The sequence below is a fragment of the Struthio camelus genome, chromosome 9 (genome assembly GCF_040807025.1).
Source record: "Struthio camelus isolate bStrCam1 chromosome 9, bStrCam1.hap1, whole genome shotgun sequence".
Lineage (NCBI taxonomy): Eukaryota > Metazoa > Chordata > Aves > Struthioniformes > Struthionidae > Struthio > Struthio camelus.
In genome coordinates, this window is record NC_090950.1 from 15,778,828 (window position 1) to 15,794,068 (window position 15,241).

The 15,241-nt window shown below is 42.9% G+C and overlaps 1 protein-coding gene and 1 long non-coding RNA gene across 2 annotated transcripts in view; one reads left to right on the forward strand and one right to left on the reverse strand.

The window, feature by feature from the left end:
• The window catches only part of LOC138068153 (uncharacterized), a 237,532-nt gene that overhangs the window by 38,519 nt on the left and 183,772 nt on the right, over positions 1 to 15,241 (forward strand). The gene's annotated exons all lie outside the window — the stretch shown is intronic.
• Positions 581 to 15,241, reverse strand: part of SLC9A9 (solute carrier family 9 member A9) — a 215,471-nt gene continuing 200,810 nt past the window's right edge. The window contains exons 15-16 of the mRNA XM_009688977.2: positions 4,591 to 4,696; positions 581 to 4,040 (exon numbers count right to left, since the gene is read on the reverse strand). Of these exons, the coding sequence (XP_009687272.2) occupies positions 3,822 to 4,040; positions 4,591 to 4,696 (325 nt within the window). The 3' untranslated portion in view covers positions 581 to 3,821. The remainder of the gene's footprint in view (positions 4,041 to 4,590; positions 4,697 to 15,241) is intronic.

Genomic DNA, 15,241 nt, shown 5'->3' on the forward strand with positions numbered 1-15,241 from the left:
ACCAGATGTTGCGCTTCTCTGGGAAAGTTATCATTGTAACTTGGTATTTTTAGTACAGTCACTTTTGGACTGGCTCTCCTGGATATTCAGGATTCGTTTGCTACTTCTAACTTTAGCCAAACACTCCCTGCAGTTGAGTATAAAATTTCAGTTATTACTTACTGAAACCTGAAAGGTTTAGCAATATTACAGATTTCCATCTTTTCTAATGTTTTGGCCTTTGTATGCAGTAACTACGTTTTGACAATGTATTTTACATCACATTTTCCAAGCAGTGTTTTATTAGATTAAGTCAGATAGGAAGAATAGCTTCACGTTTATCATGAGTGACTTGCATGTTCAGTCAAACACTGTGTGATATTAAGTAGTTTAAATCTCCAGCCTATGAACTGTAAATTAACATTAAGGACCTCTCTTAATATCCATTACTCTGTTTAAACAGTCGTATAGAATTACTAGTTCCCAGTGATTCTTATTAGAACAAAAGATGTATTTGTATTCAAATGTTGTTTTGGCTCTCCTGAACCGTATGCTGTGAAAAGAATATCTTAAAATTAGGACATGGCAAGACTGAATAGTGTAATGGATCACAGTCTTTTATTGTTACTTAATAGAAGTTTCAGGTTTGCTTGTTGCTCAAATTATTGGCTTTTTTCAAAACCAATCATGTTTTGCTTGCTGAGCATGGCCCCAGGGGATACATGCCCATCTTGCTGGGACCACTGACTCAGCTTCTCGACAGCCTTAGCATACGACGATCTGGCCTGCGAGGACATGAAGAACGAGCTCTCGTGTTGCGGGAGGTGACTTTCTCCACCAAGTAAGCCTTTAAGGCCAACAGATGGGACCGTGCGGTGTTTTCACTACTGCCTCTCCCTATTGCTCAACAGAGGATTTCAGCCCCCAGAGCTCTCAATTTAGCGCACATCACAAGTCTGAGGCGTTTGGACATTAGGCACAATAAATAAACCAGTACGAACCCCACAGAGCATGCCACAGGATGCGTTTCAGAATAGCTCTAAGTTAAGTGCAGGACTTCTGGTGAAGAGCTTGTCATTTCCAGTTCATGTAGCAGTTGTGAAAAACAGCTTTGCATCTTCAAAACATTGGTACAGAGTATTGGTTTCACTGTCATCTACGGACTGGAATCTGTGCTTCCTAAGGAAGCCTGATGAGTTTTACTTAATACTTTTGAGGATTGAAATCAGAAAATCAGGACTGCATTAGTCCCCATGATAATACCCTTCTCATTCTGTTGCCCTGTTTTCCCCTTGCTGGAGTGTGTCTCAACTGCTTGTCCTGCCTCCTGCTGTCTTTGCCGTCTCTTATTCTGTGCTGCAGCATGCAAAATAATACGCCATAAAACCGCACTTCCTCATCCTATCTCCGTTCCTTCTTGCAGCCCTCTGTGCATCTTTTCCTACTACAATGCAGCTCGACATGGCAAAGCAGCGAGGTGGAAATTCATTACTTTTCCTTGAGACTTGTTATCATGCCTGATTTCTACACCATGTGGGGACTAAGATCCTCTGAAGTTCCTTGATTAGTATTTGGGGGAAAAATAAAATGCCAGCTAAAGCTTCTGATCTCTCATTACAGCATATAGAACTCAGTGTTTGAATTTATGCTTTAAGCAGTTGCTATAGATTCATATCTAACCGGTAATTAATTAGTCCAGAAAAGAATGATGATAACTTGATTATATTTTAGTTTGTATTTCAGCTCCCATCTGTGGTAAAATCAAGACCTATTCAGCTTTATGATCGTTCATGGAGATGACTTTTGTTCTTATAGATTACAAATTTCTTTGCTCACTGTCTTTCTCTGTGTTAAGAATGACCTTATTAAAAACTTCTCATGGTTTAACTTTGTCACTTAGGTATACTTTTCCTGCACAGTGATAAGCAGCTTAGGGCCTGAGTTGAAACTTCTGAGGTGGGAAAAGGTATGTGGGCCAACAACAAAAGCCTGGCTCCATCCCTGTGTTTGTGGTACCCCGTTGATGTGTGCAAATGCTGGTCTGTACAAATGCTTGATAATAGCATATGGCAGTTAGCTGCATGTGGTTGACTATTCAGTTACTGCATTTATGCAGACACAATTGATACTTTCATATAAAAACCAAGAAGAGTGTTAGGTATCTACCACTGTCCTCCTGACTAGTGCAGCATTGAACACCCAACACAAACGCGTCAAAGTATGCATCTGTCCTTGGAGTATCCAGTTTTAAGGTATAGCTCTTTTGCAGGAATGTTTGATTAGAAACAACTCATGTTCCTTAAACAATACAAAACCAAGCAGGTAGCTGCTTAAATCGAAGCATATGTTTAAAGTGAATCTACAAAACAAGAACAAAACTGTTTCCAGCATGCAAGTCGTGTATGCTGCGATGCTGTAATGACAAATGCCTTGTGCAATAATTGCTCTCTAAATAGTGGTCTTGCCAATTGAATGCCACAATGCAAAGGGGTCTGTCCTGGATTTCATTAGCTTCAATGTCTCAGATTGCACCAGGGTGCCACAGACTGGACAGTGGCAATCTGCGGGGCACCAGGCTATAAGGTGCGCTTTTTAGAAAGTACGTCTTGGGCTGGTTGTCTGGAAAAGGCCACGCTCTGTAAGCATGAAGGAGATTGACCTACCAAAAGTTTGAAGTGCTGCAACATGTTTTAAATATTTTTATACCACATAGTCACTGGACAAAGAATATCCCCCTACTCCCATATGAGTGTAATCGCTACTGGCATTTACCGGACTGGCTGTTTCCTCTTGCACACGCGCATGCTCACACACGCGCTTGCTCGTTCATCCTCTTTTTCCTCCCAGCTGCTTTTATAGATCCTTGCTAAGTGGGACACCCTCAACAGAGGAAGTGTCGAAGATGCAGTTTCAAAGCTCCACCAGGCAGAGGCGAGAATGGAGGCTGTTTCCGATGTTTTGGATGTAGGAAATCTTGATCTCAGGAATGCTGAGTAAAACGGCACCGCTGATCGAAAATATCTATGCTAGCTCTTTCTGAATAAAGCGTTCAGATGTTTGCGTCCTGGCTAGGAACCTCCTTGCAGCTTGTGTGGAGTGGTGGGCTTTGGGACACAGTCCCACTCCTTAGCTGTCTCCTACTAGCTGCCTTAAGCAGGGCATTTCTGTGCACAGGCTTTTGTGCATCAATTTACTTTTGTCCTTCCAAAGAAAGTGTAGGGAGTCTTGGGGCTGCAGAAACCTTAGGCAGCAAGAGATGTGAAATGAAGTTGGATGTTTCAACTCTGAGTATTGAGATGCCTGTGTGTGTGTGTGATTTGTTTTTTGTTTTTTTTTAAATCCATCTTAGTGCTCTGAAAAGAGGAGGAGCTGCTAAATACTTGCTCTTTTTATAAAGACTCCCCTACTTGATCTGTGGATCTACTTAGGGGCAGCTATGTGCAAAGTTGTGTGATCATGTGGGCATGAGTACGTTAGCCAGATATTTCTCTCCGTTCCCGTTGATTTAAGATCGTGGACAATGTTCATAGGCCTTGTTGCATGTGTGACTGAGGGGCATGATACAGTCGAGCATAATCTGAGGCAATATATAGCTATACTGTATTTACAATGGGCAGGCAGAACCCTACATCTTTTTCATAAGAATTGCCACAGTCAAAAACCTGAATGTTGTATGTATATGGGCGATGGTAAACTTATTCTGTAGGGGAACAGGGATTGAACTAGTAAGATTTTTCCTTCAATTTATGTGCTTAGTACATTTTTCTAGCCCTTCTTTGCATGATAGCGGGCCTTTTATTTCTCTTCTTTCCTTGAATTTCTTGCAATTACAATTACACTGTTCATGCCAATGAATTCAGCTGGGATTGACCTGGAGTGCGTTCAAGCTGGAGTTTGTACCCTCCTAATCCGAGGTCTCCTTCGTGAATGTCCTCCTTTCCTGGAGCCTGGGTGGAGTCTGTGTCCTGTGCTGGCGCTGCCATGCGAGCAGAGGCTTCATAGTTTGCCGTCAATTCATCATTATTTACGATATAATCTGTGTCATCATCCTTCAGCTGATCCTGTGCGTGTTAAACAGGGAGAAACGTCAGGGAGGCTCTGGAGGAGGTTCTTTATTAAAGACTAAATGAAGAACAGCTCTAATACAATTCGGCTTACATGTTGTTTCATTATTGGCTCTTTTTTCAGCTATTAATTTACCATATTGATCTCATCTTGATGTTGATCAGAACAAATAGCTCCTTACCACGTTCTGCTGTAGGGCAGCACTCAGAAACAGAACCTGCCATTCAGGCCTTTAAAATAATTTCAGTGCCTAAATATCACTGACGTCGATAGAATTAGGCAGCCAGTACTTTCAGCATCTGGCTGAATTATTTAAAACACGTCCCTTATATTTGAAGCTCTCAGTATTTGTGGCCACTTTCGGGAATGTAACACTGCACCTTCCCAGACCCCTTCTCTACAACCCTGAAAACCATCCATTTCTGAAAACTGTTCCCAGCCTGAAAAATAATAGGCTTTGGAAAAGGGACTTTAGCAAAGCTTTGCATTAAGCACAGTGGATTTTGGATTACACCCTAAACGCCATTAACTGAGCCAGGTACTTACGCCGTATGCCCTGGGGCTCGTCAGAAGCCTGGCGACAGGATTGCACCATTCGGGTAATGTTGTCGTAAGAGGTGGACCAGCGTGGGTTAAAATGGGTTTTAGGTATCTGTGAAGTTTGTTAAAGAATATCTTCCGTTTGGGTATTGATACTAACTTGCTCCTCTAATGCACAAGGAAATTATAAAGCATAAGGCAATCATCTAAATGAACGGAAACAAAGACAATAGCATATCTTTACCCACTCATTATTGCAGCCATTCACCTGTCATCAATCTTGTCTAATGTGTCTTTAAAAAAAAAAACCCCACGATGCTCAAAATCTGTCAGCGAGGGTGCCAGAGTGGCTCGAGCGGGTGCGTCATGGGGTGCACAAACGCAGAAGGAATGAAAGAGAGGAAACGTGCACCAGATCAGCCTGTTTACTGTTCCCATCTACTGTTTGCTGTTAGGATATGATCAATTGTAACAGAAAACAACTGAAAATGCAACTGAGTGAGCTACTTGTAAAAGTGCTACTGAACATTTTGTTTTCTTAAACATCCAGCTTCTTGTAAAAATCAGTGCATTTCTGCAATAGGCAAGGTGTATTTCATCAAATATTAAGTTTCCTTGCTGCTGGGAGTTTGCACAGGTTGTTCTCTGTGATACTTTATTTTCAGTATTCAACACATTTGTTTTACACTTCATACATCAATGCTCCTTTATATAAAATAATGTAAATAAGTTAGGAACAGGCTTTATGCTATTATTTTGCACCTGTCTTTCCAGCCTTTTCCTCCGAAAGGGCTTTATTGAGATAAAAGAAAAACCTGGCATCTTTAGCAATTATACCATCCTTGTATCTGTCGATAACAGCTCTCCCAAGAGTGCCTCAAGTTGACTTCTCTGTCTTGCTACTTTTACTCACAAAGTAATTTTCAGTGTTGTTGGGGAAGCAGGTCTGTCAGCTATTTTTGCTGCTAGGGAGAATTTTCCTTATTGATTGCCATTCCTCTCTCTCGGGCGCTCTCTGGCTCTTTTCCCTTGCTCTTTCTCCCTCTCTCTCCTTAAAGAGGAAAGGAAAATAAAAGTAACAAATGTGAACCTGAATGATGACTCTGAGCTCTGCAGAAATACTGTAGAAATACTGGGTTGGTAACAAAGGGCCTTAAACCTAACTATTGGAGAGCCTCCGTTTCTTTTGCTGTTGTTTGTTTATGGCTCATCACTGCTCTACGCGCCAAGTACAAACTCAGTCTCCTGAGAAAATCGAGTTACGTAAAGCAGCCCAACTATCTCAGTTACAGACTGGGGGGCTAGATAATCTACTCTGCACTATATAATTCAGCTGTAGAAGTTGTTTAATTGTATTTGGGTTTTTTTGTGTGTGCGTGTTTGTGGATTTTTTTTTTAATTACATTGCATCTGTTAGGAAGAAGGTAACATGATTATTTCATCCAATGTCATATGCCGAATTAGCATGAAAAATGAAAGACGAATCCACTTCAAAAAAACCTGCAAGACTGCATAATAAAACTTGCTCAGAAGAATGACCTAGAAACGAAGGTGGGAATCTTATGGGATAAAATTGTGTTGGGAAAGCTCAGATCTTCCGCTTCTGTAAAAGTGACATCAAACCAAACAACCCTTTCATGATCCACTCCCAATTTTATTTGAAACCTCAAGAAAACCCTCCCAAAGTGCCAAGCGGTTAAGAGCTCTTGCGAAAGGCAGTGTGTGCGAGCCACCAGTTGGAGTTGCCTCGGCCTCAGCGCTTCAGAGAACATCACTAAAAGGTTTCACCTGCAATTGGAACCAGGAGCCCGATTCCAGGTTTCTAAATTTTGGCAGTACTGGCTCTGCTAGTACATGCGGCCTGAATCGTTTGAAGTGGATTGTCAGACCCAGCATGAAAACCACAGGCTTGGTTGGACCCAGTCCTGCCTGCTGGTTTTATTCTCTTCCAGAATAAGTAACTGGAGATGAATGATCCTCTGCGTTTCCTCTTTAATCTGATGATCTCTCAGCTAGGCCTTTCTTCTAAGCAGCTTTATAACTTTATAATGAGCTTTATAACCCTCAGTACAACTTGAGCCCTGCGTTCCTCTGTGTGCAGTGTAGGCAGCACACGCGTGAAGCCCAGCGCATCAGAAAGAGGTGCCGAAATGGGCTATCCGCTCTGCCCGCACTGTGGTCTACAGTGGGGGATCCTCCCTGCTAAAAACATTTGTCGGCCCTGTTTCTGAGATTAGCTTGTGTGCGTAGTGCATTAACTGTTCAGTTGCTATGCCTGTGTGTTGAAGTTTCCAAGTGGTTAGTGAGGGAAGGCTTCGTTCGGGGCTGCAACGAGTCCTCCAAGTCCCCTTGCTATTGCGTTCGCTCCAACACGTTTATTCCCTACTGTCCGTGCTTGTGCTTTGCAACATCTTGAGATGCAGTTTAAAGTGAAGAGTTTTCTTGTGCTTGTTGAAGTGCTTCTGATGCTGTAATAAATTATTTACAGCTTTGTTCCTTAGTTAACTAGTTATTATTCAGCCCATTAAAAGACCTTAACTTGCATTAGCTTATTTTCATTGTTTTAATAATCTATGCCATAATGCTTTCACTTTGTTTGTGACAGTTGTTTTACAGCATTACAGACATAATTGTCCCTCAGTGCAGTATGAAAGAGGAATTCTAGTCTGCGCACAGCACTGGCGTTTGAAACGTACATCAGGTGTGCGTATGCAGCGTTTCAAAGCTGACGAGATCTTGGCACGCTCCAGCTGCTCTGGTTGCATCTTCCAGCATCTCCAGTGAGAAATAATTCAAATAGTGTGATAGAAAAAGGTAAATTTTGCACAAAGGCTGCTTTAAAAATTGGAAGAAAGTGCGTGTAAACTCTGAGCAAAGCTCAGAAATTACTGACTAACCAAATCTATGCCTTATCAACGGAGGGATGGGGAAAAGACAGCAGGGGAAACAGTTATCAGGCAGTCCACATTTAGTCTCTCCATGGGCAGAACAGTCCCTCTGCACAGCGTGAACGCTAAAGCATACAACATAGTGTGTTGAAGTACATTATTAATATTGTAAAGATGACAATTTTGAAGTTGGGAAACTGGAATTTGGGATGCCCGTGGGAGGATTCGGTTCCGTACGCAGGGCTGGTGTGCAAACATGCCTCTACTTCCATGATCAAACGCTAATTTTTCTGTGACTGCCCACAACTTGGTGTTTCTACTCTCAATTGACGTGTGCAGAAACGTTCAGCCTGGGGCCCTTCACTGCTAGGTGAGCACGCCTTTGCCCATGCCGTTCCAGCCTGCCCTCCCCGTATCCAGCTCTGCTTTCCCTTCCCTGGTTCAATTTCTGCCTTTTCTAAATCTGAATCATTTGACTTCCTCTTCTGTACTGCTCAGCAATAAGCAAGGAAGTCGGTGCTACCTCAGAAAAGAGGGTCAGCAGGACAGCGCTTCCGGGGTCTCCGCCGTAGAGGGCCAGACGGGGTGTCTGGCCAGCGCAGCGTGAGGTCGAACCGCACGAGGTTGAGCAACTCTCGGCAAGGGCAGAGCATGCTCGGGGTGATCGGGCCTTCTCTGAGCTCTTGCAGTAGAAGTTTTTGTTAAAAGTATACGGGCAGCAGTTTTTTTTCCCAAGTTTCACTAACTATGGTCTAGCTTAGGCTGGCTTTTCAAAGAAATGGCAAAAGACACCTCCAGGGTGCCATTTGAAGTCTTTGCTCTAAATATAGACCGCTTAAAATAATGTCTTGAGGATTTATCAGAGCCAAGCATGGAATTTTCTGTTTTTGTCCTAAATCATTCTGCCTAAAACAAACATCTATCATGGCAACTTTCCTTTCAAATAGCTACTGTTTCACAAAATTGTAGGTAATCCAAACTAGAGTCTTAAAATGAGAATTGTCAGGCAATCTTGATGGGAAACACTACTATCCCTAGCCATGCTACATAATATTTAAAATTTCCATTCTGCAAAAAAAATTTAAGATTTCAAAATAGTCTTTGCCCTCATATCAGGATGAAAAATCAGAATCTCAAAATTTTCTTTCAGGAAATTGGAAATGACTACATTTTGATAAATGGGCATGTTTTGTCCAAATTTGGAGAATGCTGGTAAAATTCTTATTTATACTTTTGACCTAGTGGTATCAGCATGATCAAACAGAAAAAAACGTGCTGGCAGAAATGATTTGGCTGTTTTGACTCTAAGACCTGAAGGAGGTTCATTTGCGGCAGAATGAGTTTTAGTCCAGCTGTGAAGTTCTGAGTTGCTCTGCTGAAAAGCATAGTAATGACAGCTGTGCCCTGACTTACTGCATGCTGTCTGCAAGTTTTGAGAAGAAGTTAATTTATAGTTTGCAAGCAAATCACGCGAGCAGAAGAGGTGGCCGCAGTTTGAAATGCATATGGCAGCTCTGCTTTGGCTCCATAAAAGCCTGTGTTTGGCCCCGAAGGTGTGTGCTGTCTTTCGCCCCATCATGTAATGATGGCTCTATAGCTTCTCCCCCAAAATGACTACAATAGACTTAGAGTACAATGTATACTATTAAAAAGCCCCAAACTACATGAGTTTTTGTAATGCTCATCAAAATTATATTACAAAATCACAAAATTGTTTTTCAGGGACTAGCTTCCTTTAGTTAGCAAGCAAGCTGTGCTATAAATACATATTTGTTGCAAGTATATCATTTATCTTCCATTATTAGGTATTATTTATTCTGTAGGTGTAAGTCCCTGGAGGTAAATATCAGCACTCCCAAAACCTTTCCTTTGTGCAATTTGTTTAAGGATTTCTTGTAGTTTGCAGCCTTTTATTCTAAAGGGTCCCTTTTGTGGATGTTTTGATTGAAATCAGTTTGTAAATTAGGGTTATAAGTGTTTTTCTTCTGTATTTATGAAGGGACACATGTAAGAAGGATACAAAGGAAAAGATATGATTTCTGTCCCTTCAAAATGTTTTCCTTATTATGGACAAACGATCTTTTGTTCCTTAGTGAAGTTTCAATTTTTAGAGAGAATGATTTTGATACTAGCCACGTGGTAGCCCAAAGAGGCAGCACTTCCCTTTAGGCAGCGTTTGTGCGAGAGCAAGCGAACCGCGAGCGGCGGTAGCCCGGCTGGGCTGCTGCGCCGGGCTGACCCAGGCCCGTGGGTTACTCGATGCGAGAGCTTGTGTGCGCGCCCGAGCTGGCGGGGCGCAGGGACCTTCTGGGTCTTAAGGACGTGCACAGCAGATTAAATTCACCAGCAGGAGAGGTTGGTAGAGCGGTCTCTCCTCCTGACTCTTGCCAGAGCGGACAGTCTTTCTCGTGCACCAAGGAGGATGGGGAGCTGTCAGTGCAGGCTAGCTGAAAAGGGCAGCGTGCTATTACGTATTATATCTAAGTATTAGATGTCATTGTTAGGGTAGCAGGCACGTATATTTTTTGAGACGCCTGTGAGATCCACACAGTGATTTCTTTAATGCATAAGGATGATCTAATCTGGGTTGTGGAGGAGGCTGGGAAGGAGTGACTGATCCCGGTGTCGACAGCTCTTCCCCGCTCTGACCGGTGCTGGGGAACTCTGCTCCCAGCACAGCGCTCTGGGACCCCCCTGCTCTTGTTGTGGAGCGCCTTTAACCAAGAAGGAACAAACCCCCTGCCCCCAGCTGGATTCCCTCTCCTGTTATTGTAATTTGAAATACTAAATGACTGAAGATAAGTTGAAGCATGCCATGGTCATGCAAAGTCAGATTACTGGGTCTCACAATATTTGAATGATTTGAGATTCATTGTCTCCATCTGCCTCTTGCTCACGTTTGAGAGCAGGAAGGATGGAGGAAAATCAGTGGTAATAACTAGTTCAATGCATCCTGTTCTGTCTGACTTTCCTTTCAGAGTCTGGAGCCAGACATGGTGTCAGACCAAAGAATTAACTTTGACTTTCATGCAGAATAAGACTAAAAAATGTGCTGCTTTGGACTTGGAAGCAGGAAGCGTTGCACAGATCTGGGCAAGATGGAAGGAGTTAATAGAGTTGATCTGTACTGGTGTTGATGTGGTTAAGTCACTGAAAAGTGACTTGTTCTCTAAGATGCATTGAGTAAAATATCTGGGCTATTTGCAGACTGTGGGTTTCTAGTTGTGAGCTTGCTGAAGCAGAGAGAAAAATTGAGACATGTTACTCAAGCTATTTGAAGCCTATTATGTCCCAAATTTAACATCTCCGTGCAGATAAAAGATATCTGAGAAATAAATGAGGACTTGCTTATATAACTGATGAGTGGGTAAGGCAGCTACTCTTGATAATAGAAGGATAGCGCATGCGAAAGGAAGGCTCAGAAGGAATATATGAGCAGGTACCAATGTCAGACAAATTAACATCAGAAAAAGCTTCTGAGGATACAGACTACACAGGGCAACTAAAGAGAAGAGGAGAACCTCCCTGATAGCAGCTGCATTTAAAAAAAAAAAAAAAAAAAAACTGTCCGCCCCCCCAAAATCCAACCACCTAAAACTCCAGTCCGTTGGAGATGCATCACAATCAGCTACGCACACACATGAGGTAAGACTTTTGCACTAGTGACATCAGCTATATAGCTTTATAGAAAACATACAGTGAAGTCACAGACAGGGTAGCTCTCAACAGGTTATTGCAAGGGAGAAAGCAAAGGATACGTTCATTACAAAGGCAAATGCCTGAAAGCAAGTTACTTTGCGTTCTCATAGGGTTGCATACGAAGGCAAATACCTCTCCAAGAAAGTTAGTTCCGGTGGAGGAAAAAAAGAAAAGGATATTGATGGCATGCGTGTAATTCTCAGAAAAATGTGTGTGATTCAAAATTGACATAATTTCCCCTAACTTCAGACATCTGGTAGTAGGATATCTGAGTTAAAGCTTATCTTTCAATCTTGCTTCTTCGTCAATAACAGAGAAATGGGCAAGTCCCGAGGCAGTTAGCGTCATCCTGCAAGTGTCTGAGTTAATGAGTTTCTTTCCTTTTATTGACTATAAAAGACTCTGAACAACTAACTTAGGCTTAGATGGCTAATAATTAGGTACCTAAAGTTTGGTGGAACGAATCTCAGCCCAAAACCCCCAAGGCAAAACATAAGAGACCAAACACAACATCCTCTGTATCAGGGAAATTACAAGGGTATGAAAAGCATCCATTTTCATAGCTGGGAAGTACTTTCTTAAACATATCTAGAAGAAAAAAAAAGGTAAAAATAATGTAGACTTTTATGTAATAAATATGACCTCAAAGCCAGCAGCAGAACCAAAAGCTTGAAAATCATTAAGCTTGAGAAAACCTTAATGACCATGGAATTCAAAAAGGTAATTTCAGAATCGTAAAAAAAAGAAAAAAATATATGTTCCTGGCCTACTTGAAGGCGTAGGAAGTGTATCAGGAAGTTACGAAGTCGGTCTGCGTGTGAGCCGGCGCCAGGGCCGGTGCTGTGAGCGCCGTCGCGGGCGGTGACTCCCCGCTCCGGGGAGCAGCTCCCACCTGCGCTGTTCCTTTAGCGCAGCCGGAGAAACCACCGGCCGGAGCAAGCTGAGCCGCCGCGGTAGGAAGACGGACGCTGGTGCGGTCTGGCCAAGCGCAGGCCTTAAACCAGCCGGAGAGAGCGGGCGCAGAAGAGCGAGCGAGGTGAGGAGGGTTTGCAAGGCTGGCCTCGGCCAGGACGTCCCTGGCGCTACCGTCTGCCCAAGAAGGGTCCCAGAAAGCAGCTGGCGTCGCTAGCGCCGTCCTCGGGCCCATGGCACCGCGAGACTGGCTGCGCGCAGGTGCAGGGAGGGCAAACCTGAACGGTTGTAAACACAGCAAAGTACAAATCCATTTTGCCCGCGTGAGTGAGTTGGATCACGTCTTCGAAAAGGAGAGAAGAGGTCTGATCCGAATAAAGAGAAAGCAATTCTCTGGCAAAGAGATTGCGTCGGGTTCGACCAACTCGACCCTGCCCAGCCCGGTGCCAGGATCAGCAGCGATGGCAGCGTGCCTGTGCTGGGAGAGGAGAGCTGGGGACAGGGTGGTGGGGGGACCTCTGCAAGAGAGCGACCAAGGCTTCCCGGACGTGAAGGCTATCGTTCCCCGCACAGCAAGCCAGAGCGCTGCGGTGCAAGCGAGGCAACGAAGCCGCTGCTCGGGCTCTGTCGGGAACAGCTGGCGTGGTGTTCCCGCTATGGCCCTCTGGTGACGTGGACCGAGAGCTGAAGCCAGTGCACCAAAACTATGCTCAGAGAGCAAAAGAAACATTTGGCACTTTTTCAGGCAGTCAGATATTCCATCATTACACAAACATAGCTGCGCAAAAACAGTGAAAAGGGTTCATAAACCTGTAGAGATTGTTTTTGACAAATCTCCAGCGTCTGCGTTGCCAAGATGTCAGAGGATGGTGCAACTTGAAAGTGAAATGTGATCCCATATGAGAAAACTCTGTACAAAACTTGTCTCGCACAGTTTTGTTGAGGGATGAGATGCAAGCATGGAGGAAGGTTTGGAGGAACAGTGCATCTTATATTCTAACACTTGCTTGTGTTTGTAAACATGCTAACGAAAATAGAGAAGCTTTTATAAAGATAAAATAAAGTCAGAATTATCTGTATAAAAATAACAGAATCTTTTGCTCTTTGAGAAGCTGATGGGGGGGAAAAAGAACAGAGTAAATAAAGGGAAGAGTGTCTTGCCAGAAGGGAAGAAAATAGTAATTCTAAAAATGAAAATTCTGAGAGTTTTTTGAAGGCTGGTTTGGTACAGTAATAAAGGATAGACCAGAGAGCTATTTTGTTGGCCCAATATCAATATAGAAACAAAGCCGTGGTCAGAGATGTGTGCATCCCTGTAGAATATAAAAGCAGAGCACCAAGGTGACCTACGCTGGGTGAAGCCCTGGCAGACTTGACAGAAGCAGAATTGCGTCCAATGCATTCATGGAAAGATATTATTGCTCACTCGTACAGCTGTGGGAAACAATGCCAGTTCCAGGTATGGAAGAAGATTCAAAGCCAGTGGGACAAGACCTGAGCATGCTCCAGCACTTTTGAGGCGTATTCTTTTACTTACTGATGTGATGCACTTATGGACAGTTAATGAGTGTAACAAGAGGCACTGCGAGTGACTATAAAAAGAAAATAAGTCTTTTAATCTCTCGGTGCTGAGCTGAGCTGCTGAGAGCAGGACAGCCTTTGTAAAGCCTTTGTTAATGAAAACCTTGTTTAATATAGTTTACTTTAGTTTAACATATCCTCTGATCTCTAGTCCTGTGAGCGGTTTGGTCCCGAGATTGTGTGCTGATTCTCTAGCAGTTTTTTCCAGTGCGTAACCCATGTTATGAGCACAATTAGCTGCCTGGGTGGAGTTGGAAATCTCTAATAGGTTTGTGAAGAAAGCGTGCTGAGAAGCGGAGAGCTCTGCGGTTGAGGAAGGGAAGACATTTTGCACAGGAATAGGTTCCCCTGTAATCAGAAGAAAGCAGCCTTCTGGCAAGCAAGATCTTTGCTTCTGGAAGGATGTTTTAAAACAAAGACCAATTGAAAAACACTCATTATAGGAAATCTCTTAAGAGGTATAGCAGTTCCAAAGCAAGGAACAATCGAGGAATAATGGATTATGGCAGAGTTCGTAGCAAAAGAAAGATTTTTTTTTTTTTTCACTAAATAGGGATAAAAGGGGTATTTTTACTGCTGGGAATGAAACATATATGCATTTTATATCCTAATATGACTACTTAGGATTCTCAGTAGGTAAAAAATAAAGGAAAAATTGAATGTTTTGTTTGGAAGTGGCAAATTAAAGTAACAGTACAGAGGATCCATATTAAAAGAGATTAAACTGCCTTTTGAGTGACAGAGGAGCTCATAAAATATAAAATCAGGAAAAATATAGCAAAAATCAAGTAAAAAACAAAAAAACCCTCAACCCCTCCCCAGCGCTGGGTTTCCTGTTGGGGTAGTTCATCTCGCTGCTTCTATTGCCAGACTAAACTGGAGGGGGATGACCAAACTGTTAAAGCCTGTCTCTGCAAGAAAGGCTTTCCTGGGGGTCTGTGAACACCAGAGCATGGTCTGTTGAGTGGGAACACTGTGCTGTAATGGAGAAGCTTTGAGACACGCAGGGAAAATCAAAAGAAAGTGTAACCAATGAGTTTTATGGCTTGATTAGAAATGTGTCTGCACGGGAAAAATAGAATGTTTTTTTGCTGGAATGAAGATTTAAAGGGGATATAATTTTGCGGAGGTAAGGTATTCCAAATTAGAAGCTACAATGAGAATTTATAAACCTTTCTTCTGTTTCGCTACATTTTAGAGGGATGTGGGGATCTAATGGTATTAAAGGGCGCTCACTTTAGGGCAAAAAGAAGGATGTTTAGTTTAACAGCATGTATTCAAACTGTCGCCTTCACAGCCTGAAGAGACCATGGAGCTTTGATACAGGGATGTTTAGTCCTGATATTGTAGCAATCTTACAGCTGTGCAAGTTGAGACAATAGGGGATGCTGGACCTTAGGACTCTTGGAGGGGTGAGGAAATTCTCCCTTTTTTTCTGTATAACCTACAAGATGTACTTGGAGGGCTTTATTTTTTGCATTTGCTGGTGGAACGTCAGCTGCTGGTACCTGGTGGGTCTGCCACAGTATGAGCAAAGCCGTGCCCTTGTAATGCTGTCACTGCTGTGTTTGACTAAA